Source organism: Tinamus guttatus, unplaced genomic scaffold, assembly GCF_059628265.1.
Source record: "Tinamus guttatus ecotype Peru unplaced genomic scaffold, ASM5962826v1 Tinamus_guttatus_pri_ptg000246l, whole genome shotgun sequence".
Classification (NCBI taxonomy): domain Eukaryota; kingdom Metazoa; phylum Chordata; class Aves; order Tinamiformes; family Tinamidae; genus Tinamus; species Tinamus guttatus.
Genome location: NW_028288780.1, coordinates 9,018,823 through 9,044,455, shown reverse-complemented (window position 1 = coordinate 9,044,455; position 25,633 = coordinate 9,018,823). Strand labels below are relative to the sequence as shown.

General features: G+C 42.9%; 1 protein-coding gene across 4 annotated transcripts in view; it reads left to right on the top strand.

Annotated features, from left to right (window-relative positions):
* The window catches only part of ZSWIM8 (zinc finger SWIM-type containing 8), a 54,461-nt gene that overhangs the window by 15,795 nt on the left and 13,033 nt on the right, over positions 1-25,633 (top strand). For all 4 annotated transcript variants that reach the window (XM_088526399.1, XM_088526398.1, XM_088526397.1 and 1 more), the window contains exons 2-14: positions 5,619-5,772; positions 6,331-6,425; positions 9,562-9,734; positions 11,312-11,419; positions 14,352-14,433; positions 15,502-15,622; positions 15,965-16,166; positions 16,886-17,061; positions 19,017-20,025; positions 20,831-20,962; positions 21,935-22,114; positions 23,479-23,662; positions 24,833-24,931. In XM_088526399.1, coding sequence (XP_088382525.1) covers positions 5,619-5,772; positions 6,331-6,425; positions 9,562-9,734; positions 11,312-11,419; positions 14,352-14,433; positions 15,502-15,622; positions 15,965-16,166; positions 16,886-17,061; positions 19,017-20,025; positions 20,831-20,962; positions 21,935-22,114; positions 23,479-23,662; positions 24,833-24,931 — 2,715 coding nt within the window. The remainder of the gene's footprint in view (positions 1-5,618; positions 5,773-6,330; positions 6,426-9,561; positions 9,735-11,311; positions 11,420-14,351; positions 14,434-15,501; positions 15,623-15,964; positions 16,167-16,885; positions 17,062-19,016; positions 20,026-20,830; positions 20,963-21,934; positions 22,115-23,478; positions 23,663-24,832; positions 24,932-25,633) is intronic.

The following is a 25,633-nucleotide window of genomic DNA, read 5'->3' as shown; positions in this document are numbered from 1 at the left end:
CAAAACAGGTTTTATCAGGTTTTGTGCTTTTTCCTTCGCTTGTTCCTCTGCCCCCCATTTCACTGTCATTGCATTCTGCTTATTTCCTCTTGGCTTTTCTGTTTTTACTTCTCATCATAGCTGTTGCCTCCTGAAGTGCTTACTCTGTTTCCCCCATGTCCTTGCTTTCAGTGTAGAGGTATTATTTTGTTTCACTCTGTTTTGGACTGAGGCCAGTGGTGGAGATGGAGGGGAAGTGCGAGCTGGGGACTAGGGATAGCTATGAAAGCTGTAGAGCCATCTCAAAAGTTAGTGCAGTTCAAGATGTCTTACGACATGCATTATTTGTTCTACTAAAAAATGCCATCCCATTTCCCTTAGGGTATCTCTAACAAACCCAAGGAATCCTGCCTTTGCACTGTGAAATCTTGCACTATAAGATTTGTTCACTAGTAGTTGTATTTATGTATGTATATGTATGTTTTATAACCCAATGGAAATAATGTAATCAGATAACAAGTGCGCTTGCGCTTGGCCTAGTTGGGTTTGTTTCAGTTCCATTTAATAACTTTTATATTTTCATGGCCCCTCTTTGCTAGTCATTCAAGCAGTCTGTGTATATATAATACACAAGCTCTATTACTGCACTGAAGAACATGTTTGAACATGATCTGTTTTTATGAATAATTGTTGGCCTCAACATGTTATGGCCTACAAAGATTAAGTGACATAGCTACACTTACATGCAAACATCATCAAGTCCTGCTTCCATAGAAGTTGCTCTTCCTGGTGAACATAGCCAGCTATGTGCACAGCTTGTATGAGCTGAGGTTTGTGTGTATCTGCTTTTTCCCTGCAAGATAGTTCTCCATGCTAGTTTTAGCTGTTACAAAAGTATCATAAGAGTCAAACCTGTAATTCACATGAAATAGTAGCAAAAAGGGTGAGCTAGCCCTTGTTTAAGCTGTGTGTTCTGCATGGGGGTAAGCATATGAAATGTGATGTACCTGCAATGGTCTTGGTCTGCTTCATCCTGCCTCTGGGATGTGAAGTGAGTAGATTAGCTGATCTCAACAATTCACTTCCAGCTGTTATTTTTATTTATTTTTTATTTATTTGCTAGTAATTTAACCCATAAGTCATAGTTGCTTGAGATTTCTTAGGCTTTTTATCTGGCTACATTCCTCCAAGGAAACATTTCCTTTGTTCTGTGTGGGTTGTCTTGTCCTTTGCCAAGAGCAGGCAGTGATCCTTGCTAGTTTTGCTTCACAGTTTAATATTTTCTTCTGTCAGGTACATCTATCTTGCAGACTTGACAATTCTTTATTACATCTCTGATTTCATTACTGGATTCTTCTTATTATTTTTAATATTAAGATTGCAGGCTTCCTGACTTCACTTATCTTTGCTTTATCCTCAGTAGAAGCTCCAATGTTTTTCCCATTTTCTTTGTTATCAGATTTTGATTTTTGTATTTGCTGAAAATATGTTTGTGTAGAACTTAAGCCCTGTTTTTTTGCCCTTTTTTTTTTTTAGTTATTATTTTTTGTGTGCGTGTTTGTATGTGTCCATCAAATATGGCTAATATCTAAAGATATCCTTTTGGAATGAGTCTCTCTCTGTTTAGGACTCATAAGACAGTGTTCACAATCAAACAGTATTAATCTAATGAAAGCATAGCACTAACCTGAGGCTGTCCATGGTAGCCAGCTTTAGGGAAGCCGATGAGAAAAGAAGCTCAGCTGCCCCCTTGGAGCTGCTCTTAGCTAAGACTCTCTCTGCCTTTGACAACATGGGGGAAACCTAGAGAGGTTTAACTTCTTACTTTAGTATTTACACTGTGTGGCAAGCTACCTAATGTGAATTCACCCACTCCTAAAATATTATTGAAAAAACATTTTCCACTTTTCAATTCTACCATATCTTCTCTATGGTTCTCTTTTTCTTACTGAAATTTCAGCATTTAAAAGAGATTTGTGACGTTATAAGTTAGATTATTGCTTTTTAGATCATTTTCCCTGTCAAGTTTTATTGCTATCAGCTTGTTTCAAAAATGTCTTAGCTCTGTGCTGAGAATCTGTGAGTCCGTCTCCAAGAGCCAGCCGTGCCAGGGGAGGCTGCTGTCAGTGCCCGTCTCGTGCCCGTTGCTGCTGGCGCTGCGGCCGACGAAGCACTTGGTGTGTTTGGTGGGAGCTCAGCCCGTTACCTTGGGCTGCTGGGTTAAACCAGGTATCTCTTTGTGAATAGCAGTCTTCACCTCACAAAGTGTGCAGTATTTTGATTTTTTTTTTTAAGCCATGCACAGGACCATCCTGAGAAGAAAAGAGGCTTTCTTTAGTTGGTCTTTTTCTGTTGGTGGTTTTTCTTTCTTTTACTATTGATTTTCATGCCAATGTTTGAGTTTATATTTCCTGATTAGGTTTTGGAAAGATTAATGCTTATGTGTGTTTGATTTCTGGTTTTATCCAGATTGTCTGATCTGTTAGGCAGGTCTTGTGATTTTTGTCCTGATTTACCTATTTTGAAAGCTAAAAGATTCATCCCCCTGCTTTCTCTGCAGCGTTTGCACATTTTTGCATTGTAGCATGTCTCTTTGCTCCAGTTGCCCTGGGATGCGCAGTTCTAAGGTGCTGGGTTTTATCCTATACCTTGACTCCTTTTCCCACTTTTCTTTTTAACTTCGTATCGGGTAAGATGAGCAAAACTGTCTAAGTAACCTGCTACCATGTGAAGGGATGTCATGAGCTAGTCGCTCGAATGCCTTTCTGAAGGAGTAAATCTGAGAGACTTGGCAAAGGGACTGGCACCCACATACTTATGGTGCATCTCTGTATCCCAGGGTCATTGTCATCTGTGATTAATTTAAGGCTGCAATGAGTTTTACAGGCAAGGAGCTTTGCAGCCGTATAGCTGAGTGAACAAAACATCACTGATGTGACTTGTCCTTCCCAGTAAGGCTGCATTTCTTCTTGTACTGTGAAATCCTGGTAGCTTGTGTAGAAAAGCTGAGGGCCTGTGCCTCAAGGAGATCCTGCTAAATCCTTCCATCCGAGGAGCCGTGCTAATGTATCGTATGACTGCACGACAGAGGTGAGTGTCTCTGGGGGAAAAGAGGCGCCTGGAAGCAGCATCTTGGTTCGGCCCAGGCCATTTATCCTGCCTGATTCGAAGCCAAGCCAAGCTCCCGACTGGGCTCGGAAACGCACTTGGGAGCAGGTGGTGGTGGGGAGTGCCCTGCGCCCTGGGGAAATGGTTCTGGTGATGCCTATCCGCTTCCACCACCCTGGTTATCCTGGTTTGGTGTCCGTGGTGGGAGGCGAGCGTCGGGCTCCCATCTGAGGCGAGCGCTGCTGCCCTGCTGCTGGCCCAGGAGGTCGGAGCATTCCCAGATTGTTAGCTTGGGCGCTGTGCAGCTCCCGTTTGACTCCTCTGAAAGCACGCAGGCCTCTGATGCGTAGCAGCACTGACTCTTTCCCACTCGCAAGATAGATGTTCTTAGGAGAGGTGATTTCAGCGAAGCTTGTCAGAGTCTCTCTGGAGTTGTAGTTTAGCTTGAACAACAACAGGCATGTTGTGCAGCAGAGATGGGAGGTGACTGCAGCGGTTGTGCTGCCCCTCCTCTGGTTACCTGCTCTGCATCCAGCGCATCGCACCTGTGCGGGAGGGTATTTAAAACAGTGATGCATGGCCATAGAGCAATATTTATCAGAATGCTTTTGCTCTTGCTGCTTTTCCGCCAACACCATCTGTCTCTAAGATTTTCTGGCCTTCATACCCGGCACCAAATCCTTGTTTTTTTATACAGTGTCACTTTCTGGGATGCTGCCCCCGAGCAGTCCAGCTCTTTGAAGAATGTGCGGTGATACTGAAGGCTTTTTTTTTTTTTTTTCTTTTTTTTTGTGCCTTTGTAGATGCAGATTGTTTAGGTGTTATTTCTTTTCTAGTGTTATGTAAGGAAAGACATGGATAAAGTGCCCCTGTACAAAAAGCACTATTAAAAGTACAGAAATATTTTCCCTTCAGTTGTTCAGTGAAATTTCAAGTATCAGTGTGTCTCCATTTGCACCTCCTATGGCTTTTACCGCTACTGTGGTAACAACTGTGATATTCAAACTGAATGTGTTGCAGTAAGTAAATAGTTTTCTTTAGTGACTTGACAGAAGTTTTATACCTGTGCCAATTGTCAAGAGTGGGAATAGGAATAACTTCCCCTGAGATCTTGGTTATCAGGTAGCTGAAGAGAAAGAAATGCTCCTTCTTCCATCAGAGTTCCCTGTAGTCTCTGCTGCTCTCACATTTGTGGATGGGATTTTAGCACTGTAAAACAGAAGCTCCATCGTTAATGCAGATTAAGGTTTGCTGGTGATGGAGACATAATCCTGTGGCAGTAGAGGACTGCCTCTCTATAAGCAGGGAGTGCTGCCTAGTTCACTGTAATCACAACGGTGGCCGTTTGAAAACAGTATGTTCTTTCCACATTTATATAATCCTTCCATCTGACAGGCCTGCTCAGTACTGGGGGTCTTGGCTGTCTCACTGCATGCATGTGTTTGCAAACCCTCTCCCTTCCTGTCTGCTTCCCAGCAATTGGGACTGGAGGGTGTCTCAAGGCAGAGGGGCAGAAAGCGCTCAGTGACATCGGGGTTTAAGTTTTCCTTTGAGTTGCTGCCTTGTGACCATGGGAAGGGGAGCAGGGGCCAGATCCGTTTTCATTCTGACTTCCAGTGGTGCTTTAGAAGCTGGTTAGGGAGGTGAAGGGACATAACATCGAGTATCTGAAACTGAATTGGGCTCTTGGCAACGGGGATTGGAAGGCGAGGGGCGGCGGGGTGCTCTGCGGATGGGTCAGGTCAGGAGGTGATCTCCGGGAAGCAGCGAGGTGCTTGCAGATAGGGCAAGGCTGGCGGGTGGGTTGGGAGTGTAATTGAGCCCCGAGCAGAATCTCTCCTCTTCCCTGGCAGAAACATAAGGTTCCCCCTAGCCTGATGTCAAGAAATTGTGATCTGCACTTAAAAACACACAAAAAATGGAGTTCGTTAGGTGGAAGGGTGATGGTTAAATTTATTTGTGTAAAGCCTGTAGTGCACTCTAAGGTCCTCAGAGGCTCAGTGCAGTCAGCGCTGTGTGAAGATGTGAATTCCCAGTGCTCCTGTAAAGAACTTGTGATATAGATGTCACATGAAAGGTGGCTGTGAGAGGAATTAAACAGCAAACATGATTTTAAATGAAAATTGTGTAAACTGCAGAATACTGAAAGTTAACAAAAAAAAAAAAAAAAAAAAGGACAGACAACCCCCCTCCACCACCACTACTTAGGTATTGAAACTGGATTTGGTTATCTTATGTCTTACCAAATGGCTCTAGAACTGTCAGAAGATAGTTTGAGCACTGATGTCTACCAGGCTAGTGCAGGTGTCCTGATGACCATCTGGGTTTTTAGGAATGTCCAGCCCCTTCCCTGTGGGGCTGAAAGCCAACATGAAGCTGTCAGGTGACTCTGCAGAAAAGTTCTGTGGTGCTTGATCCTTGAACTTGGTGAGAGAACAGATAAAATGGAAAATCTCCCTTCTCTGATCACTAACCTCTTGCAAGTTTAGTTCCGCTAGTGGCTAATAGCACCTTGTTTCTTGTCTTGCTAGATGGGCTGGTGATCCCACTGGTGGAACTGTCTGCAAAGCAGGTTGCATTTCACATTCCATTCGAGGTGGTGGAGAAAGTTTATCCGCCAGTGCCTGAGCAACTGCAGCTGCGGATTGCCTTCTGGAGCTTCCCCGAAAATGAGGAAGACATCAGGTAATGTGCACTATTTCTGCTTCGTTGGTGCTTTCAGAGGAGTACTGCTCACTAGACAAGAATTATTGTGCATTTGTTGTCCAGTATAGTTCCTGTTCCTAGCTGATCTAAATAGATCAGCTGTGGAGGAATAGAACAATCCAGTCAGTTCTATGTTCTATAGCAATTATTCTGGTGAGCACAGAAGTAGAAAATCTCATGTGAGCATGTGGCAAAGGAGTTCTGGCTGTGGCATGATGATGCTGGATGGACCTTGAAGTAATTTTATTCTTTATTTAAAAGTTAAATTTTAGACCATGAATGAATTTGTATTCCAGAACATTCAGTTAAAATTCCTAGAAATCTCAGCGGCCATTTACAAACCCAATTATAAAGAGACTAATGATTCTTGTGATTTGAGGTGTTGTGGAGAAGTGGCAAAAAAGAGGGGGAGTTCATCTTAAAGGTGAAGATGGTGAGGATTTATCAAAAGAGAGGTCAAGAAAGAATGCAGAAGATAGGAACATGTGGTTACTTGGAACTAGACTAATGCTGTTATGTTATGTTTCCTTCTTCTAGGTTGTACTCGTGTTTGGCAAACGGCAGTGCAGATGAGTTCCAGCGCGGCGAGCAGCTCTTCAGGGTGAGGGCTGTCAAAGACCCTCTCCAGATAGGTAAGGCCCTGCAGCTCCATGTCTCTGGGTATTTCACACTCACCAAACTATGTCTGCAGTTGGACAGCACTGATGTGACCATGTCTCAAAACCAGCTTTGCTGGCATGCTACACTCAGCTCCCTGCTGTGTGTATGCTTTGTAATTTCTTGAGCAAAATACTGTGTGTTTTTTTGTTTTGTTGTTTTTGCAGCCTTCATCAGCTCTGCTGTAAAATTGAGTGAAAAGCCAATTTTGGAAATTTGATGCTTAATCTGATCTGAGTCTTTTGGGTAAAACTATATAGAATGCTTGTGTCTCCATAACATTTATATTCTTCAGGGTTAAAAAGAACTTGACTTCCTGGTGATCTGCTCAAATTAATATTTGCAAAAAGCCTATGTTATACGAAGCAAAGGTGAAGTTTGCAAAGATTAGTTATTATTCATATAGCAGAGTGTTGTATTTGTAATACAGTTACTACAAGAGTAACCTTAAACAACTATACCCTGTATTGTTGATGAAATCCTTCAGTGCGAGGCTGGTGCTGTCTGCCTGCCATATTTGTTCTGTGTATGAGCAGTCTGTAAGAAGTGTGGAAGTGCATAAGTGTATCTTACACTCATGAGAACCATAAGATCCACCTTCTGTGCAGAGCAAGCCTAAGCACTTCCATGGAACACCAAGCTTGCTCCGTGCAGAGCAGTTCCTCTGGCCTGTGGCCTGTTCTTGTGGTCTCCTGGGAGTGGAGCTTGCTGAGAATAGGCTACAAATCTTTGTTTTTCTCAGCTGCAGAATGAATGCTGCTGGTACCCAGGGGCGGTTATTTTTTAAGTCCTACTCTGTGCAGTAGTAGGTTTGCTGTTGATGCCCAGAGGGAGCCAGAAGTGAGCGAGAGGGAAGCTGGCACTCTGCTCTGTGCGATGGCCAGGTTGGAACAGGAGACATGACTCGTGTTCACATTTAAGCAAGAGAGGAAGAGCCGTGAGCTGCCAAGACAGATAAGAGTTGCAGTTGTACTGTACATGAGTACAGTTTGATGAATATTTCTTTAAGGAGTCGTGTTGGGCTAAGCACTTCAGAAGAGTCCTGGTTATGGCCACCTTTTCAATTTGTGCAGCTTCAGCTGCCTGTAAGCTGCACAGTGAAGTGGATTGTGACATTTATCATGATAAAAGGTAGTCATTAATTTAATCCAGATCTTTTCCCTGATACGGTTTCCTATGCCATCCCCCAGGCAGTTCAGTACATCGAGATTGATGGTGCAAGAGAGTCAGGCAGGGCCACTTGAATTAGCAGTGTCTCAGGCAGAAGTGTTTATCACACTGCAGTGTGAGTTCAACATGATGATGTGTTGTGTGGAAGCCCTTAAATATTTCTTCTCTTTGTCTTTTTTTAAAAACAGACTTTCCTCTTTGTATGCACTCAGTTAATTGTCTTCATGTGCAAGTTAAAATATTCCTGCTAGGCTCTGGATAAGAAGGTGTAGTTGTGACCCATGCTGCTTTACCACCTTGAGAACGCTGCTTTTTCTCAGTGAAATAGAGCTGCTGCAGTTACAGTTTGTGAAATGCTTAATTTGCTTTTGTGAAAATCAGGACATGTTGGCATTAGTCTGAGATGCTTCTAGTGCAACAGAAGGACTAGATGAACTGTTTGGGTTGTATTATCCAAGTGAGGAGCATAAATTAGAACTGGAACTAGTAATAAGCAGTACAGAAATTTTGTGGTGAATGCCTTTTTTTGTTTTGATTCTGTTTCAATTGCTAAAATAGCAGAGGAATTTGGGTGGCATTATGTGCACTAATCAAAATAATCACCCACATCAGGAAGAGGATTTGAATCCTGGAGCGCAGAAGAAATAAAAAGGTTAAACAAGGTAACAGCAAGTTAACATAGGTATTATATTTTGAGGAAAAATTACTGCACGTTGTTTTCAATTGGATTTAATAGGTCATGTGAGCCACTGAACACCATGGTTGTTATAGTCTTACAGTATCATAATAAAATGTAGTAACCTGTATTTATAACCTACTGTTTCAAACATCTGTCCCAAGCCATATCTTTTTACCTAAGGTGAATCATTGGGCTGAATTCTGATTATAGCTTTGATGCTGCTGTGCTTTTTTATGTAGCATTAAAACTGAAATTGAATCTAGCAAAAAGGTTTTGAGATTGATACTCACTGCTACTGGAGAAAATTAACTGGTGTTAGGGGCCTTAGAGACAGACAGAAAATTTGTGCTCTTTAATGGCCTTTTCCAGCTTCTTATGTTGTGCCCCTGGATAACCATTATTTGCAGAAGAAGCTGCATTGTGAGGGCATGTACGGACTGTGCTGTACGTGAGTTTACATGAAGCCAAGTTTCATTAAAGTTCTTTGTCATCCTGTCCGAAATGAGATTCATAATTCATTTGTGTGAGCACAGTGGAGGGGGCTGGATTCTTTTAAGTGTTGTTGCTGAATTTTCCCTTTCCCATTGATTTTAATCTGAGCAAGAGGTTTTTTGTTTGTTTTCATTTTTGGGGTACCTGGCTTTATAGAAGAGTATTTTTCTGTTGTTGTTCAAATTGCAAGGAGGTGTATAGTTTACAAGAAATTGTTTTGTTAAATTGGTGACTTCTGAAACCACAGGTGATGGTAGGAGGTGTAAGAGCTGCCTCGTTTAGTTCACTGCTCTGTTGTGAAAATTGATTGAACTGAAAATAATTTGGAAGAAATGGCCTAACCTGTTCTGCTTCCCTGTTGCCAGTTAATTAACCTAGAAGTCATGTTCAAAGTATGTACGGTCTAGCTGTGACCCCACCATCCAAAAGCCACACCCTTCAGTGGTGCCTGGATCCACTTGGCTTTAGCTGGTTAAATATAGATCAGTATATTAAAAGCTTGTCTTTTTGAACTTAAAAAATGTTATTTGTCTCTGGTAATGTGCTGTCATAGCTGGTTGGGAAGTGACAGTGCTGGAGACCTTAAACTAGTGGCCATTTCTGGGTGGGTGTTGTTGCCAGGTTGCTGCAAATATTATTGTTTTACTGTTTACATTGCGCCTACGTGAATTTTCCTGCTAGCTGAATGTCCTACGTGAATCTTCATACTAGTTGAATGTGTCCTGTGCCAGGCAGCGGAGCAGTAACTTTGCACTTCTTTCTTTTGCCAGGCTTCCACCTGAGTGCCACGGTGGTACCGCCGCAGATGGTGCCGCCCAAAGGTGCCTACAACGTGGCCGTGATGTTCGACCGCTGCAGGATCACGTCCTGCAGCTGCACCTGCGGAGCCGGCGCCAAGTGGTGTGCGCACGTCGTGGCGCTCTGTCTCTTCCGGATACACAATGTAGGCATTTAAATACAGTTTCGCTCCTCCCTAGGCATCCTTCCCCCAAGTCTGTCTGTCATTCCAGCTTTATGCATCATGCGTTCGCCCTAGGGAAGTTGTTCCTGGCATTCCTCTCTGCTTACAGATTGTGCAAGTGTGCGCTCAGAGTTGCGGTCGGCAGTATGCATTGACTGAGGCTCTAAGCTGCAGGATATCCTTTGATAACGTGTGAATTGCTAAGAGTAGGCAAACAATCTATTTTGGCCCCTTACTGTTTCTCATTTAAAGGCTAGAATTAGTCACTCTTTCTTCACTTCTGCAAGGAGGGAAGGGTCACTTAAAAGCTCTTTCTTTAGGCTGTTTGATCATTCAGAGTGCAGAGGAAAGGTCATTTTGGTCGCTGTTGGCCTTTATGTTCACCCGGTCGTTTGTCATTTTGACCTATGGATTTCCAGAAGGTAGTCATGTTTATATTTGTATTTGACCTTGTATACAGTGAAATTCACATGATGCACGCACACAGCACTCAGTCTTGTGTGCAGATTTAAATCCTCAAGTCTTTGGAACACTGTAAGAAGGATGTGTTAAGGAAGAATCAAGCCTGGAAGACTGAAAGGAACAGAAGATTTTCTGCTGTCACCCAGCATTTTATAACTAACATGATTATGATCGACTCTGGGTTCCTATATGAGCACTAATTACCTGCTGAAACTTGCCAATAAGTTGTCAGTGGCATTTCAAAATAGACAGCTGGAGTGGGCTTAAAGTTCTGTGAAAATATCAGAGTATCAGTATACTTTCTGTCTTTAGTCATGGCAGTAAAGTTGTCAAAGACTTATGTTCTGCTTTGAAATGTTTGTGGAAAGAGAAGCTAGGAAGCAAACTTTAATTTATAGTATTGGCACCCAGAAAGTTAGAAACCTGTGTAAGATGGTCATGCTCCCACCATCCTTTCTCCCACCTGAAAGCTGGTCGATTGTGAACACCAACAGATTACATTCTGCAGGGTATTGCTCTGTGGAGCTAAATCAATATCAGAAGCATCTTTATCATCCAAGTGCTCTTGCCTGCTTCTGAGTTAAATTTTAGGTGGGTGCTGTTTGGTCTATTTTTAGTCGGCATGGTGAAAAAAGTGAGGGAACTGGTTTTTATTCTCTGTGATCTGTTGTTTTGAGATATGAAACAAGACTGATTTTAAGGCTGAAGAGAAAATGTTTAATGAGATAAGAGGTGGTTGTGTTTCTATGAAACAGCCCCTCACCAAGCTACTTCCTTTGCCAGAGGCTTAGAAATAATGTCCTATTTAAGAAGTTTGTTTGTGAAATCTCTGCCAGTATTTGTGCAATTGCTAGCAACAACAGATCTTAAGCACAGCTGTTAAAGCAGTTTTCTTGACAAGAAATTCTTTAAAACAGCTTTTATAAAACTTAGACAGCTTATTTGCATCTTATCTGCAATGCAGAAAGTTGTGTCCATCGGGACCAAGAATGAAGTGCTTTGCTGTAATGCATGTTTATGGTGCATTAATTGCCCAGTGAGCCCAGTTTATGTGTGACCTGTTAATGTCAGCATTATGTTTCCTTCTCTTTCCTCAGGCATCTGCCGTTTGCTTACGGGCACCTGTTTCTGAGTCCCTGTCTCGGCTGCAAAGAGACCAGTTGCAAAAATTTGCTCAGTACCTGATCAGTGAACTTCCACAACAGGTAAAATCAATAGCACTGGCTTTCTAAATTCTAGTGTCCTTATTCTGGGTGAATTTATTGCTAGATAATGAGTTATGCTCTTTGATTAGAAGTTTGCTGGCTTTCAGTTCTTTTCAAGTTTGTCATTCAATTATTTGACAATTGTTGCCAATGAAAGGTAAGAAATATTTTAAAAGGAGAGTGAAGAGTGCTGGCTATAAATATTAGCATACCTATGTTTTTAGCTTATGTATATGAAGATACAACACAAAATACATGTACAGTGGTGAAAACCGTAGATCAGAACAAATCATGTTGTTCCTTTTTTGCGAGTTTTGCCAGCTGAGAAGACTACCCAGGGGCTGAGTTGTATATGCCTTAGGTGGGCAGTCCCCAGTGCACCCATCAGTGATTTTTTGACTTCTCCCGTGTAGCTTCGTGGTGATTCCCAAGAATCATTTGGGTTATGGAAAACAATAGAGGGGAAAAAAAGAAGTTAGTCAGAGGTAACATCTTTCTTATTCCTCAGATATCTTTATTTTTCAAGGTCAGATAATTTCTGTCATCTGGTCAAAATATATGCATTGGTTATACAAACAAATCAAAGATACCGTGAAGAGAAACAGTGCCCTGCCTGAATATCTGGCACATTTCAGTATCATGTGCACAATGTCTTAAGTAGAAGTTAAGAGTATTGTCAGCATGTGCCTAATATTTAAAATGTGATAGTATGCTTGGGACACTAAGATATTCTGTCTCTGAAGCAGCCTCTAAATTATCGTCAGAGATATTAATCTCCTTAGGAGAGGAAACAGGGAAGTCAATAATATGAAAATTATATAAAATCACATATTTTTTGTTGCTGAGAGTTCAATACCAGTAGCATGTGCATGTTTCTGCACGATGTAAAAAGGGGAAACCCTTTTCTTTCCGACTTAAGGCCTCTGAACTTTATGCCACATAGTTTGGTACTTTGTGAAGGAGAGTTTTGAAAGGCTAGCAGAGGTGGTCGTTGTTCCCTGAACAGCATGCGAGTTGTTTGCTTGATATGATGCTCTATATATTTAGTGTCTGTCCCTTTCTGCAAAGTTTGTTTCTCCTTCCGTTATTTGTACCAGCCTGTGCACCCAGTAACATCTGGACAAATATATTACTTCTTGCCAGATAATCTGATGGGATTCTGCCTAACAAAAAAGTTTGGATTTTATTGTCAGGTGCTCCTCAGCCTGTAATCCCCTTAAAAAAAGGGATGTGCCACAAATTTTTCCAACAGTCTCTGATATTTTTGAGTGGAGATATTTTGTTATCTTTGGTCCCTGTATTTTGACCACATGGTGTAGAAACAGAGTAGGTTGCTCACGTGGTTGTACTTTATCCATATTTCCAGCTGTGAGTTACATTATTATAGTCCAGTAATAATGCCAAATTACTTTCAAGTGTGAGGGACTGGGGTCCACAGGAATGCAGCAAGATAGGAGGTGTTTTTCAAAATCTTGGTGGAAAGGATCTTTTGCATCTCTATGAAAATGTCAGTGATGTTGAGCAGCCGGAAGTTCTTACACAGTTCTTCTCCCAGGATTAATCTCCTTTCAGTAACCGAGTTTTCTAGTTCCAGTTAGGCATATGTGTCTAGGCAAAAGTGTCCAAGGGAAGGTCTCCAAGGGAAAGTTTCTGGAGCTCCCTGGTATTTCAGCTTAAGGTGTGACATTGTATCATCCTGTGACTTTTCTGCTTCTTGGTATCTTAAAATACGTGGTAGTGGAAAAGGTGCAAGAATAGCTTAGTGCTGAGCCCATATCATCAGGTGGCTCAAATGCAGGATGTCCTTCTGAAGTGTTGTTTTTCTCCATCTGTTTATGAGGTGGGTGCATATTATTTGCAAATGTTTGTCTCAAGGCTATTGAATATTTCTTGCCTTCCAGGACGATCTCCCACTGCAGCTGCTGTACAGAGGTGGGGGGGATATCAGATGTTGCTAGTAATTTAAAGCCTATTTCCCTACCCTATTGTGAAAGTGAATGTTAAAGACTAAATAGGTCTACAGTTGTAGCGCAGACTTAGTTTGAGAGTGAGGGAAAAAGAGCTTTTTCCTATCCATTTTGCTTTCAAAAAGACCAGAAGGACCAAAAAGTCCTCAGGGCTTTGCAGTCCAATGTGAGCTGCCTTTGCCTGTGCTCTGAACGGCCAGGAGCTCTGGCTGCATGAGCTCAGTGTTCAGCCTGTGTGCTGTCCCTCTGCTACAAGCATGGCAAACGAGCTGAAGCCTGCCTGCAGAATTATGGATAGATGCAATTTATAGTTTTTGCCTCCATTCCCATTAAGTTGTTTTTTAGAGAAATGGTTTAGGAGCATGAAACAAGAAGCATTCAGAATAAGTGCAGGAAAATGGTGATCTTGGCTACAGTCACTTTGTATCTCTGAAAACCAGCAGCAGTATCACACTCTGCTGGCAGCTCCTCCTCCTCCTCGAGAAAGGAGAAAGGAACTACAACCTGTGATGATTTTGTTTACTTCTTAGGACGTGAATGTAGGGAACAAGCTTTGCATAAAGGTTTACTTTGAGACAGGAGAGGAGAAAGTGGAGCAGCTATTTCTGCTATTGTATTATCTTTAGCACCCTCTACTGTTCTTTCTGGAAACATGGCTATTAAACGGAAAGGTAAAGAGCTAGGAAAAGAAAGGGCAGTGTACATATGTGTGTATATATATATATATATGTTTACATATACACATGTTTATGCACATACATATACACATGCACACACAAATAGGTAAATATATGCCCGTCATATAAACATGCATACATACGCATACATAAACACAAATGCATATGTGATATTTAATACTTGTGATATTATGAGTCCTTCAGTTATGAAAGTCGAGGTGGGTCTTTGGCTGGAGATAGCAGGACAAGAAATACAGTGTGTATTGAATGTTTCCTTCATGTTTTCAGATTCTTCCAACTGCTCAGCGCTTGCTGGATGAGTTGTTATCGTCTCAGTCCACTGCCATCAACACAGTGTGTGGAGCCCCAGGTAACTGTTGAATCCTCTTTCAGTAATCTGTGTCAAAGATAGGAAGCAAGTATTTTTCTGTTGCTTTGAGTTCCTGAATTGGTGGGTCACCATATATCTAGGATTGCAGGTGGAGGTCAAAGGAAGGGGAAAAGTACCAATATTTATGTTTATATACGGAGCAGCTACAGGAAATTGCTAGTGTGGTGGAGTCCTCAGGGTGTGCAGGGAGGAAGGGAGCTTTGAGCACCGCACCGTTTTGAATGGATTTTTTTTCTGCTTATCTTTGTGGTAAGCTATTGTGGTGCTGCATTGCCCTCTTGATAAAGTATTTTCCCTAATGACCAGTACGAACCTTCCACTGTGGATGCTGCCCTTTATTTTGTCATTTCCCCTACCAAAGGGTTTGGCTGTGTTGTGTTTGTGCCAGTTGAAGGCTGTTGTTCAATCACCACTCACCCTCTTTTTGTTCGATAAAACTTTTCTTCGCAGGTCGTGTGCTCTGTGCCAGCTCTCTTGGTAGCTCTCTGCTTAATCCTCTCTGGTTTCTCATTATCATTTTTGAGGCCAAATGAGAGGACCTGAAATTGGATAGAATATTCCAATGCAACCTTACTACTATCACGTAGAGGGGGGTAAAATAACATCCTCACATCTGATTGCCATGCTTTCGCCAGTCTATTCCTGTGTGCATCTTGATTTATTTGTGAATTCCACTTGACATTCACCATAATTTTCAAGCCCTTTCAGCTACACAGCCATTTGCTTTTCAACCTGTACTGATGGATAGGATTTTCTGCCCCAGGTACAAAAGTTTGCGTTTTTCGTCACTGAATTTCATGAGGTTTCTGTTGACACAATCCTTGAATTTCTCCTGGTCCTTGGTTGTAGCTCTGCCATTCAGTATGCCAGCATCACCTTGTTTAGTGTTGTCAGTGCTGGGATAGCATTTTGAAATAGTGAGTGGTTCTGCACCTGGTGAAGTAAACTGAGTAACATTGTTTATGTGCTCCCTGTAATTTCTGTGCTTGGGCACACGGACGACAGCTCTTCAAAACCTCCTCACTCTGTACGTGCTCTTTTGTTAAGATCCCACTGCCGGACCCTCTGCATCAGATCAAAGCACCTGGTACTTAGATGAGTCTACTCTGAGCGACAACATAAAGAAAACTCTTCATAAGTTCTGTGGACCCTCTCCTGTTGTTTTCAGGTAAAGTGTTCCGCGTTCAAGGAAAAGTGTAATATTCACATAATCTGAAAATATGTACCCTTCTGTGATGCCATGGAATGGAGGATGCTTAATTTTGATGTTGCCTCTCCAGACTGTAGTTTGGCATACTGTGTCCAATGCTGCTTTGGTGGAGCATGCTGTGGTTTTGTACAACACTTTCCTTGCTTGGTATTCTCAGACTTCAGCTATGCATCCTGTCTTCTGTTATGCATGCACACAGCATACACATTTATTTCTGGATGTAGCATATACCCGTGGGATTTTATGAGTCTGTGCTTGAGTTCATTATTCCTCATCACTGCACCTCTCTTCTATATGCAGTGATGTGAATTCAATGTATCTCTCTTCCACGGAGCCACCAGCTGCTGCTGAGTGGGCCTGTCTCCTGCGCCCTCTGCGAGGAAGGGAGCCCGAGGGAATCTGGAACCTGCTCTCCATCGTGCGGGAGATGTTTAAGAGACGGGATAGCAACGCAGCTCCTTTGCTGGAGATTTTGACTGACCAGTGTCTCAACTACGAGCAGGTAACTGAGCCTACTTGCTCTACAGAAAAAAAGAACAACTTCTGCAAATCAGAATCCTATGCACCTTTAAATTCGTGGCTAAAATTTTTATTTTTTAATTTTAGCAATCTAAATGCATTACAGGCATATGCTTTCCCACACCACAAATAGCTTATAGCTTGCTTTTGTGCTGATTCAGTGATGCCCAGCAATACTACACCCTCAAAATACCTGCCCATTTTAATATCAGTGTATGAGTCTGAATTCTTTTTTAAGCAAATATGATTTGATTTCTATCCAGTCGGGGTGGTTTATTACAATAATTTTTCCAAAACAAAGTACACTAGCTATGAGCTGTCATTTTGACGTGTGTTGTGTGCTTGAATCTCAGGCTCTGATTATTTTTATAGGAAGTATCTTTTGGTAAGTTTGAGTCATAATACATGGGATAAATTTTATAATATTTTATTTTATTTTATTTTGTTTTATTTTATTTTACTCCTGGAACATGTGCCTTCTGGGAATGAAACAAATTTTGAGACCCTCGATTCTCACCAAGTGCTACTGCTTTATTGCTCAGTTGTTCTGGTACGACACGCGAAGCGGGTGCTGCCAACCTGTTAATCACTGGCACAGCGTGGTGCACAGATTCAGCAGCCTTGTGGTTGGGAAGCTAGGTGAGAGCGCGGGGTGGCGTGCGAGCCAGAGCAGAGCTCTCCTGAAGGCCCTCTCTCCTGCAGATCACGGGCTGGTGGTACAGCGTGCGCACGTCCGCGTCGCACAGCAGCGCCAGCGGGCACACGGGCCGCAGCAACGGCCAGTCGGAAGTGGCTGCTCACGCCTGTGCCAGCATGTGTGACGAGATGGTGGTGCTCTGGAGGCTGGCTGTCCTCGACCCAACTATCAGTCCGCAGAGGTGAGCGCCAGAACCGGGTAATCAGTAACGGGTGCGGAATGTGGAGACTCCTTCAGCAGCGGGCTCTGGGCTCTCGGTTATGCCGTGGTAGGCAAGCACCCTCCGAGTCTCTTCCTGTAGCTGTCCTGTGGTTGTGTCACTACCTCATTAAGCAAACTGTTCAACTGTTAGTCCTTCTGGCCTATGCGCTATATAGGATTCAAGAGAACTCTAATGGCTTTCAACTTTAACTGGTATCTTTTCTTACTTTTAGCAACATCATATCATGTCTCTCTCAGAAAACAACTAATTTTTCACCCTTTAACATACAAGCATAATTCTGCCTTTCAGCATCCCAGTGGAGAACATTTTCTATGGTTGGTAATACAGGCTTCCAATACATTTTAACTTTAGCTTTTTAAAGCTTTTTAAAAGTTTGACAGTTTAGTTGATTTTTATTTAGCCCATTTATTCACTGTTCCCATTTCAAGATGAACCATTTCTTATTTTCTGTGCTCTTAGGGAGCTTGTTCTCTGCAAAGTATTGGCAAGTAGTATCACAGGTATGTATTTTTCATTTGCCTGAGGAAAATTGTGAGGTTTCTGTAGGTTTCTAAACCATATCATGCATTGGTAAATCTTTATTTAGCATGATCTGAATACCATTTTAGGTACTGAGGGCTGTCATTAAACAGTGTGCTTGACATCTAATAACTTATCTTTTGCTGTCTAGTCTAAAAAGTGTAATGTGCAAATTGCACTGTATTAATTTAATGTGCTATAAATGGTCAGATTTTTTTCAGAACAAAGAATGGATGTGATTTTCTACACAATTTTCTACTGCAATTGCAAGTTAATAGTATGTGCTTTCTGTAAATTGCTGCATAGCACTAATATAATGCTGTATCTTTGTAAGGTACATCCAGGACACTAAAATGAATGCAGTTTCTGTCCTGTACAGTTTAGAGTATGAAGCAGCTAAACATAGGTGATGAAAACACACTGAGGATGGTAGGAAGCTGGAAGCGGGGCTTAAAATAAACCCAAACATCAATCACATCACATAGTAAAAAACATAAAAGCTCTGTGACTTTTAATAAAGCATGAAGTTGTGCTATGTGTATTCACATTCCGGTTGTCTGATGAACTTCAAACTTGCTCAAAGCTCCTAGTTAAACTCATGCATATTTCAAATGCTCCTGCTTGATTTCCTATTCCCTTAGAGTTTGAATAGTCATCAGGAAGAAACCTCTTCTGTCCATTCTCACTACTGTTCACAGTGAACCATAAGGAAACTTGCTACCTCATTTGTAATTCATTGCAGACTGTCACCCTCATGTTACCTTTTCTCTGTAGTTCCCTCTTCTCCTTTTTCCTTCTGAAAATCCTCTCTTTGACCAAGCCCTGCCAATCTGCTCCGTTGTTAATTGGTTTCTTTAGTGGTCAGATAGGAACAGTCCATTCTTTTGAGGTTGTTTTTTCCTTTGCACCTAAATTGGACTACCCTATTTTGATATACTTTTGTGTTCTTGTGGTAGGAAATCTGAGGATTGAAGTTTTGGGCTTGTATCCCAGATTCCTAAAATCTGTGGCAGGAATAAGATGACTGTTGGCTGAGACACTTGGTGTGGCGTCTAGACATGTCTTGAATTTGATCAGCTGAATGTGTAGTCCACGCAAACTATCTCACTCATATGCCTAGGCTCTAAGTGAGGTTTGGAGTTGGGTAATACAGAGCATGGGAGTCATTGCTGTAATAATTATATATAATCCTATCAGCTCCTCAGATTTCCGTGAACATCAGTTGTATTTTTGTCTTGCTTGTTCTGTGCCTGTGGGTTGCAGTAATTTAGTCTCCTGAGGACAGCCTGCTACAGCGTAAATCAGATCCCCAAGGTGTTCTCTGGGTTGGGCGGTAGTTTGTTGCCCGTGTATTTTGTCTGCTCTCTAACCTGTCCTCTCACTTCTTCCCATAGGCGCAGGGACCTTTGCTCACAGCTCAGACAGTGGCAGCTGAAAGTCATAGATAATGTCAAGAGGGGTCAGCACAAGAAATCCCTGGAGAAGCTCTTCCAGGGTTTCAAGCCAGCTGTGGAAGCCTGTTACTTCAACTGGGAAGAGGCTTATCCCATTCCTGGGATCACGTATAGCAGCACTGACAAGAAGAACTCATTCTGTTGGGTAAAGGCCATCCAGCAGCGGAGCTGCCGGTTGCAGTGCGCAGAAGCTGCCTGTGAGACTGGCAGAGCCCACGGCCAGGAGCCCGGCGGGCCGTGCCCGCAGCCTGGGGACAGGCCACGGCCCTCTCCGCAGGAGCCGGCGGTTCGGCCAAAGGAGCTCACTGGGAAGCGGAAAGTTGTCTCTGAAGCACCGCAGAGGGTCCTGAGGCGGCTTTCAGCGGAAGGTGATAAAACTGTGTATAAAACTGGAGTGGGCAAAACCAAGTTGCCAGTGAGCAAAGGCTTGACCAGCAAGCACAGCGGGAAACGCCGCATGAGCAGTGAAGACAGCTCCTTGGAGCCGGACCTGGCAGAGATGAGCCTGGACGACAGCAGCTTGGCTCTGGGGGCAGAAGCCAGCAACACATTTAGTTTTACAGAAAGCCCTCTGAGCAGGAGCTACAGGGACACCTTTGAGGAGGATGGTGGGGTGTATTTCTCCGAGGGACCTGAGCCCAGTGTCAGGAGCAGTTCTGCATCCAAGAAATCACCCAAGGATCCTGTGGGAGAAACGGGTAGTGGCGATGATGACCCACCTTCTGCAGATGAGACCAGCGGTGGTGTGAGCCTGAAGCCAGAAGAATTGGAGGAGAATGGTGCAGCAGGGGGAGGGGACGAGGGAGAAGAGGAAGACGATTACCAGGTATACTATCTGAATCCACAGGAAGTAGCCAAGGAAGATGATGACAAAGCTGAAGGAGGAAATGATGAGGAACAAGATATATTTGCTGGTATAAAGCCTCTGGAGCAGGAGAATCGGATGGAGGTGGGCTGGATCTAGTTCAGATCTCTGTCTTGCACTTTTCTTTGTCTTGTATGCATTACTGTCTCCCTACCCTCTCAGCTGGCATACTTAACCTCATGTATTTTTAAGTCAATGGGTTATAATGTAATCATAACCCATTGTATCATAACATATTTACAATCTTAATGTAGTGGTATCACACTTCTGCTTCCCCCTTGCTCTGTTCGCTTCCCAGTTTTGAATAATAGCATCTCAGATTCCAAGTTTTATGAATGTAGGCAAAACAGTGTCTGCTTTTTCTCAGCCTGTCTCTTGGAAATGGCAAAACTGACTGAGTTCAAATGAAGAGGGGAAAAAAAAAAGAAAAAAAGAAAAAAGACCGAGACATGCCCAGCAGGAAAAATTTAAATCCAACCTCGTAAACAAAAATTCTCTGGAAAGCAAGAGACAGCCTGTGACAAGTTACTGTAATAATCTCAAAATATGTTTAGGGCTTGCATCTATATAAGTGGGAAGCTGAAAAGGGTATGCATGGAAACAGTTACGGTAACTGAACTTCAGTTTTAGTTTATCTTCGAGTAATTTCCTGATCATAGCAATTAGAGGAAGAGGTGGGGACTTTATCATAGAAGAAGAGGGGTTTTAGAGGAGTACTTGAAGGGATTGTGGTGAAGGTGCGAGGAAGGAGGACTCTGTGAGAGAGAGGGCCTGCTGCTAAGGTTAATCGTGAATTGTGTTTGCAGGAGCTTGGGCGCAAGTACTTTGAGGATGTTGCCTCCAGCCTGAGGAGGGTGGTTCAGATTTGACCATCTGTTCTTTCTTGCAGATCCTGTTTGCCTGTGCAGAGGCTCTATATGCACATGGTTACAGTAGCGAAGCGTGTCGCTTAACTGTAGAGCTGGCCAGGGACCTACTGGCCAACCCTCCAGATCTCAAAGTGGAACAGCCACCAACTAAGGTAGAGATAGAGCTTGTCTAATATCTATTCTTGTCTAATATCTCTATTCTAGAGATTAGAAGGAATATGTACGATGAGTGTGGCAGCATTTCCAGGCATTTCTCATTTACTGTGATGCAGGGCCATTCCTCGATACTCTCTTTGGCTTGGACTTCTCAGGTATCATTAATGTGCCCAATCACTGGGACAAGAAGAGGGAGAGAAAAGAAGGGAGAAAATAACAGGCCATTCAGCTGGACATGGCGATTCTGGAAACTGAGTTTTATTAAAAACTCTTTCCCTTTTCCATTTGCTGCAGAGAGAATCTTGCTTTGGCTTTTAAAACCTGCAGGAGACAGCTCCTTTAGGAATGTATTTTAAATCTGGTAGAACAAAACAGTCTATTTAGCACCAACCTCAAAGGATATTTTGAAGTTTAAAAGGTACTTTCTGCTGTGTGCTTTAAGGTTATACACCAGCCACAAAAAAAAGTTTTGTTTTTTGTGCAGCTCTGTGCATGTGTATAAGCATAAGCTTCCAGAAAATCAGTTGTAGTGGCACTAAGCAGTGTTTGATGTATGGCAGAGTTCCCTGCCCTTGGAAGGGTCAGGCATACAACATCTGCCTGCATAGCACCAATCCAATATTGGACATTTGTCTTATTGACGTGTCTGCTGTATCTTCCTTGGTGTTGGGCTGGAATGAGATTGGGGAAGGAGCAATGATCATCCATAACCACTGGGATTTGGAATTCTGCAAAAAGGGAATGAAGTTTAAGTTTGTTCCCATCTTCCTTCTGTTTCCTGAAAGGATGGGAGGGCAGGCATAGAACTGATCAGGAGAGTGGGAATAAACCTGCTTCTAGACAAATGCTGGTCCTTGTCTTGCTTCATCAGTGCGTAGGAGTTTTTACAGAAAGTTATTGTTCATACTGTCACAGCTGGAGTGAATTCTTTTCCTAAAATGTCCTGCTGCAATCTTCTTCTCAAACAGGGCAAAAAGAACAAGGTATCAACAAGTAAGCAGACCTGGATGGCAACCAACACCTTGTCCAAAGCTGCTTTCCTGCTGACTGTATTGAGTGAGCGGCTGGAGTACCACAACCTGGCCTTCCGAATAGGAATGTTTGCCCTGGAGCTGCAGAGGCCACCTGCTTCTACCAAGGCCCTGGAGGTATGAAGTGTTTAGAAATGATTAATTCTATAAGCAGCGTTGTGCTACTTGAATGCTTATGCTTGCCTAGCTCCCATTGCAACTTGTGAAGTTTGGTCATGCTTTTATAGGTTTCCTAAAAAATAGCTTTTTCCAAACTAAATGGATTGTGTGCACATCCTAAGCACACACAGACTTTCCTGGGAGGCAGTTGGGATGATCACTTCATCTGAGGACATCTTCACTGAAAGGAAGCTCAGGCCTCATCTGCCAACAAGCATTCGATTTCACATGAATCTATGAACTTAAAAATGTTTACATGAGTGACAGTTCCTTTATGAATGTATTTTTTTCCTTTGCAACAGCTTACTTCATGTTATCTTAAATATGTTCCCAGTTTGCTTAACTAATCTGAAAAAAGAGCTGTTTGTAAACTGAATTGTCCATATTTGCACTGCTTAAAAGGTTTGAAATGTATTTCTTTGGGTGCACTAGTGCAATTCATGTAGGAAATTCATGTAGGAAAACTGTTGTTCTTGCTGATGTTTGATTTGTTGGTATATGAACACGTATACAGTTGCAAGTGTGTTAGTGTGGACTCAACCTAATGACTGTTAGGCTTCCTTATTTAGGAAGAAAGAAGTGGCCAATTAGGACCTTGTCTGTGAGTTGCAGCTGTCTTCCTTTTGACTGCAGGGTTGCATGGGCTCTGAAAATGTGTATTGTTGCTAGGAATTCACTAAGTACACTTGTTATTTGGTTTATCTGTAGTTATTAGGGTCTGAAAAGATTAATTGTGAGGTTGGCAGTCACCAGCTGCCTCAGCTGTTCTGCCAAAAACATTCACCTTCCCATGTTAAAATGGAGAGAGTGCAGGAATGGCAAAGGATTGTGAATGTCATGATGGCCTCAAGTTGCACCAGGGGAGGTTCAGGTTAGATATTAGGAAAAATTTCTACACAGAAAGAGTAGTCAAGCATTGGAACAGGCTGCGCAGGGAAGTGCTGGAGCCGCCATCCCTAGCAGTGTTCAAGAAATGTGTAGGTGAGGCACCTAGGGACATGGTTTAGCAGGCATGGTGGTGAGGGACTTATGGTTGGACTTGATCATCTCGAAGGTCTTGTCCAACTATAATGATTCTATGATTCTGTGGTCTCTGTTCTCGTGGCCTGCTTCTTGCCACCCCATTAACATTTACCTCCTAGCCAGGCCCCCTTCGTTCAGGCTGATGTATTACTTAATGTTACATGTTTTTTCCTACAATTAGAAATTGTAGGAAAAGAGTGTAAGAATTTTTCCAATGACTTATCCAACCAAACACTTCTAATGTTGCTCAGGACCTATGCTGATGGCTGCTTTTTCTCTTTCCTTGTGGCCACTACTAGGTGAAGCTGGCATATCAGGAGTCTGAGATTGCAGCCCTCTTGAAGAAGATTCCCTTGGGCACTAATGAGATGAACACTATTCGAGGAAGAGCTGAAGAACTGCGAGAAGGGACCTTGTGTGATTATCGTCCTGTCCTGCCTCTCATGTTGGCTAGCTTTATTTTTGATGTCCTGTGCACTCCAGGTACAGTCTGCATTGGCTTGCATGTGCAAACAGCATGTTCTAAGATTCTAGGTTTTGAGAGGTTTTCAGAAAAGAACTGTTGTCTCTGTGTGAACAGCCTAAGCTTGATCTTTCTACACCATTATTTCCTTCATGTAGTTCTAGAGATATTTTTTATCCCAGTGGAATTGGCTCTGTTTCTGCCTATGTTTGAAAACAATTGGAAACTTATCATACTTCATCGGCCCTACGAGGAGAGGCTGAGGGAGCTGGGCCTGTTCAGCCTGGAGAAGAGAAGGCTGAGAGGGGATCTAATCAGTGTCTCTAGTCACCCTCAGGAGGCCGTGAAGAAGATGTGTGGTCCTTAAGTTCTGTGGAACTTTTGGTGCCTCAGTTTCCGAAATGGCCGGAAACTGAGGCACCAAAAGTTCCACAGGAACTTAAGGAAAAATTTCTTAACGGTGAGGGTGACAGAGCACTGGAACAGGCTGCCCAGAGAGGTTGTGGAGTCTCCTTCTCTGGAGATCTTCAAAACCCGCTTGGACGCAGTCCTGTGCCACGTGCTTTGGGTGTCCCTGCATGTGCAGGGGGGTTGGACTAGATGACCTCTAAAGGTCCCTTCCAACCCTAAGCATTCTGTGATTCTATGATTCAGCACTGTTGGTGTGTTAGCAAAACACTTGTAAATGATTGACTGACTCTTCCTCCCTTATGCTGGCTAATGTAAACCTAGTAACTAAGAAAGAGCCCAACAGCCTGAGATTAGAAGACTTCCTTGATAGTGTGTCTGCCTGGTTTGGAGCCTTCTGAGGTCAGAGAGAGAAGGAGAAAAGACCAAGAATAGAGATGGGGTTTTGAATTTGATATGATGGCAGGGCAGTAAAAGTAAAGCACAGGAAGCTCTGCAAATTCAGGAAGCTGCCAGAAATACCGTTTGTACTGAGTTCCTGGTTTTGAAAGTTCCTAGTTTTTCCTAGTTTTCCTAGTTGGAACTGGCTGCCCAGAGAGGTTGTGGAGTCTCCTTCTCTGGAGATCTTCAAAACCCGTCTGGACGCCACCCTGTGCCCCGTGCTCTAGGCCTCCCTGCTTGGGCAGGGAGGGTTGACTAGATGGTCTCTAGAGATTCCTTCCAACCTCAACCAGTCTGTGATTCTGTGAAAGCTGAGCACTAATTCTCCTCTCTTCTTTCAGTGGTATCTCCTACAGGCTCTAGACCCCCAAGCCGTAACTGGAATAATGAAATGCCTGGAGATGAAGAGCTTGGTTTTGAAGCAGCTGTTGCTGCTCTTGGTAAGAATCTTTGTTTAAGACAAGACTTTCCTCACCCATTTTCTGCCTCCTGCCTCATTCTGGTGGTGAGAGTTGTGGGGTTGTTTTGTTTTGGTGGAGAAATAAAGGCATTTACATGGATTATTGGTTCTGTATGCAAAGTGTCTTGCATGCCAGGTTTGAGGTGCCTTCGCAAAGAGCAGAATAATGGAAGGGAGGATACGGGGCAGGAATGGAATGTTAAAGTAGAAATGTGCATTTTAGTCACTCTTGTGTGTGTCAGAAAAGATATTGGGTGGGCTCTAATTGAGTGGACAGTTTCAGAGATCAAAAGGCAGTCACCTCAGAAGTGGTGGTAAAACACTAGCAGAAGTATTCCCAGGCCCTGTCATGTAACTTGGGATCTTGGCATGTACTGGATTACTGCCAGTAATCATTTATCAGCTTCAGCAACAAAAAAAAATGGTTATATATACTACTGTTTTATACTGTTGATAATATGCATATGCCTGTTTTAGAGCAGCACATGAAAAGAAGCAATAGAATGGATTAAGCAAGACCTATCCTCTGCTGCCTTATCTCTGAAAGGAGGAAGATGAGTTCTTTATGGCATGGGAATGCTTGCTTGTAGCATCTGCAGAAGCTGGAAAAGTTTGTTTCTAGATGGACTTCTGGGTTTGCCTGGACTCTTGTGGCATCTCTGGTTGCTCTGAAAGTCATAGC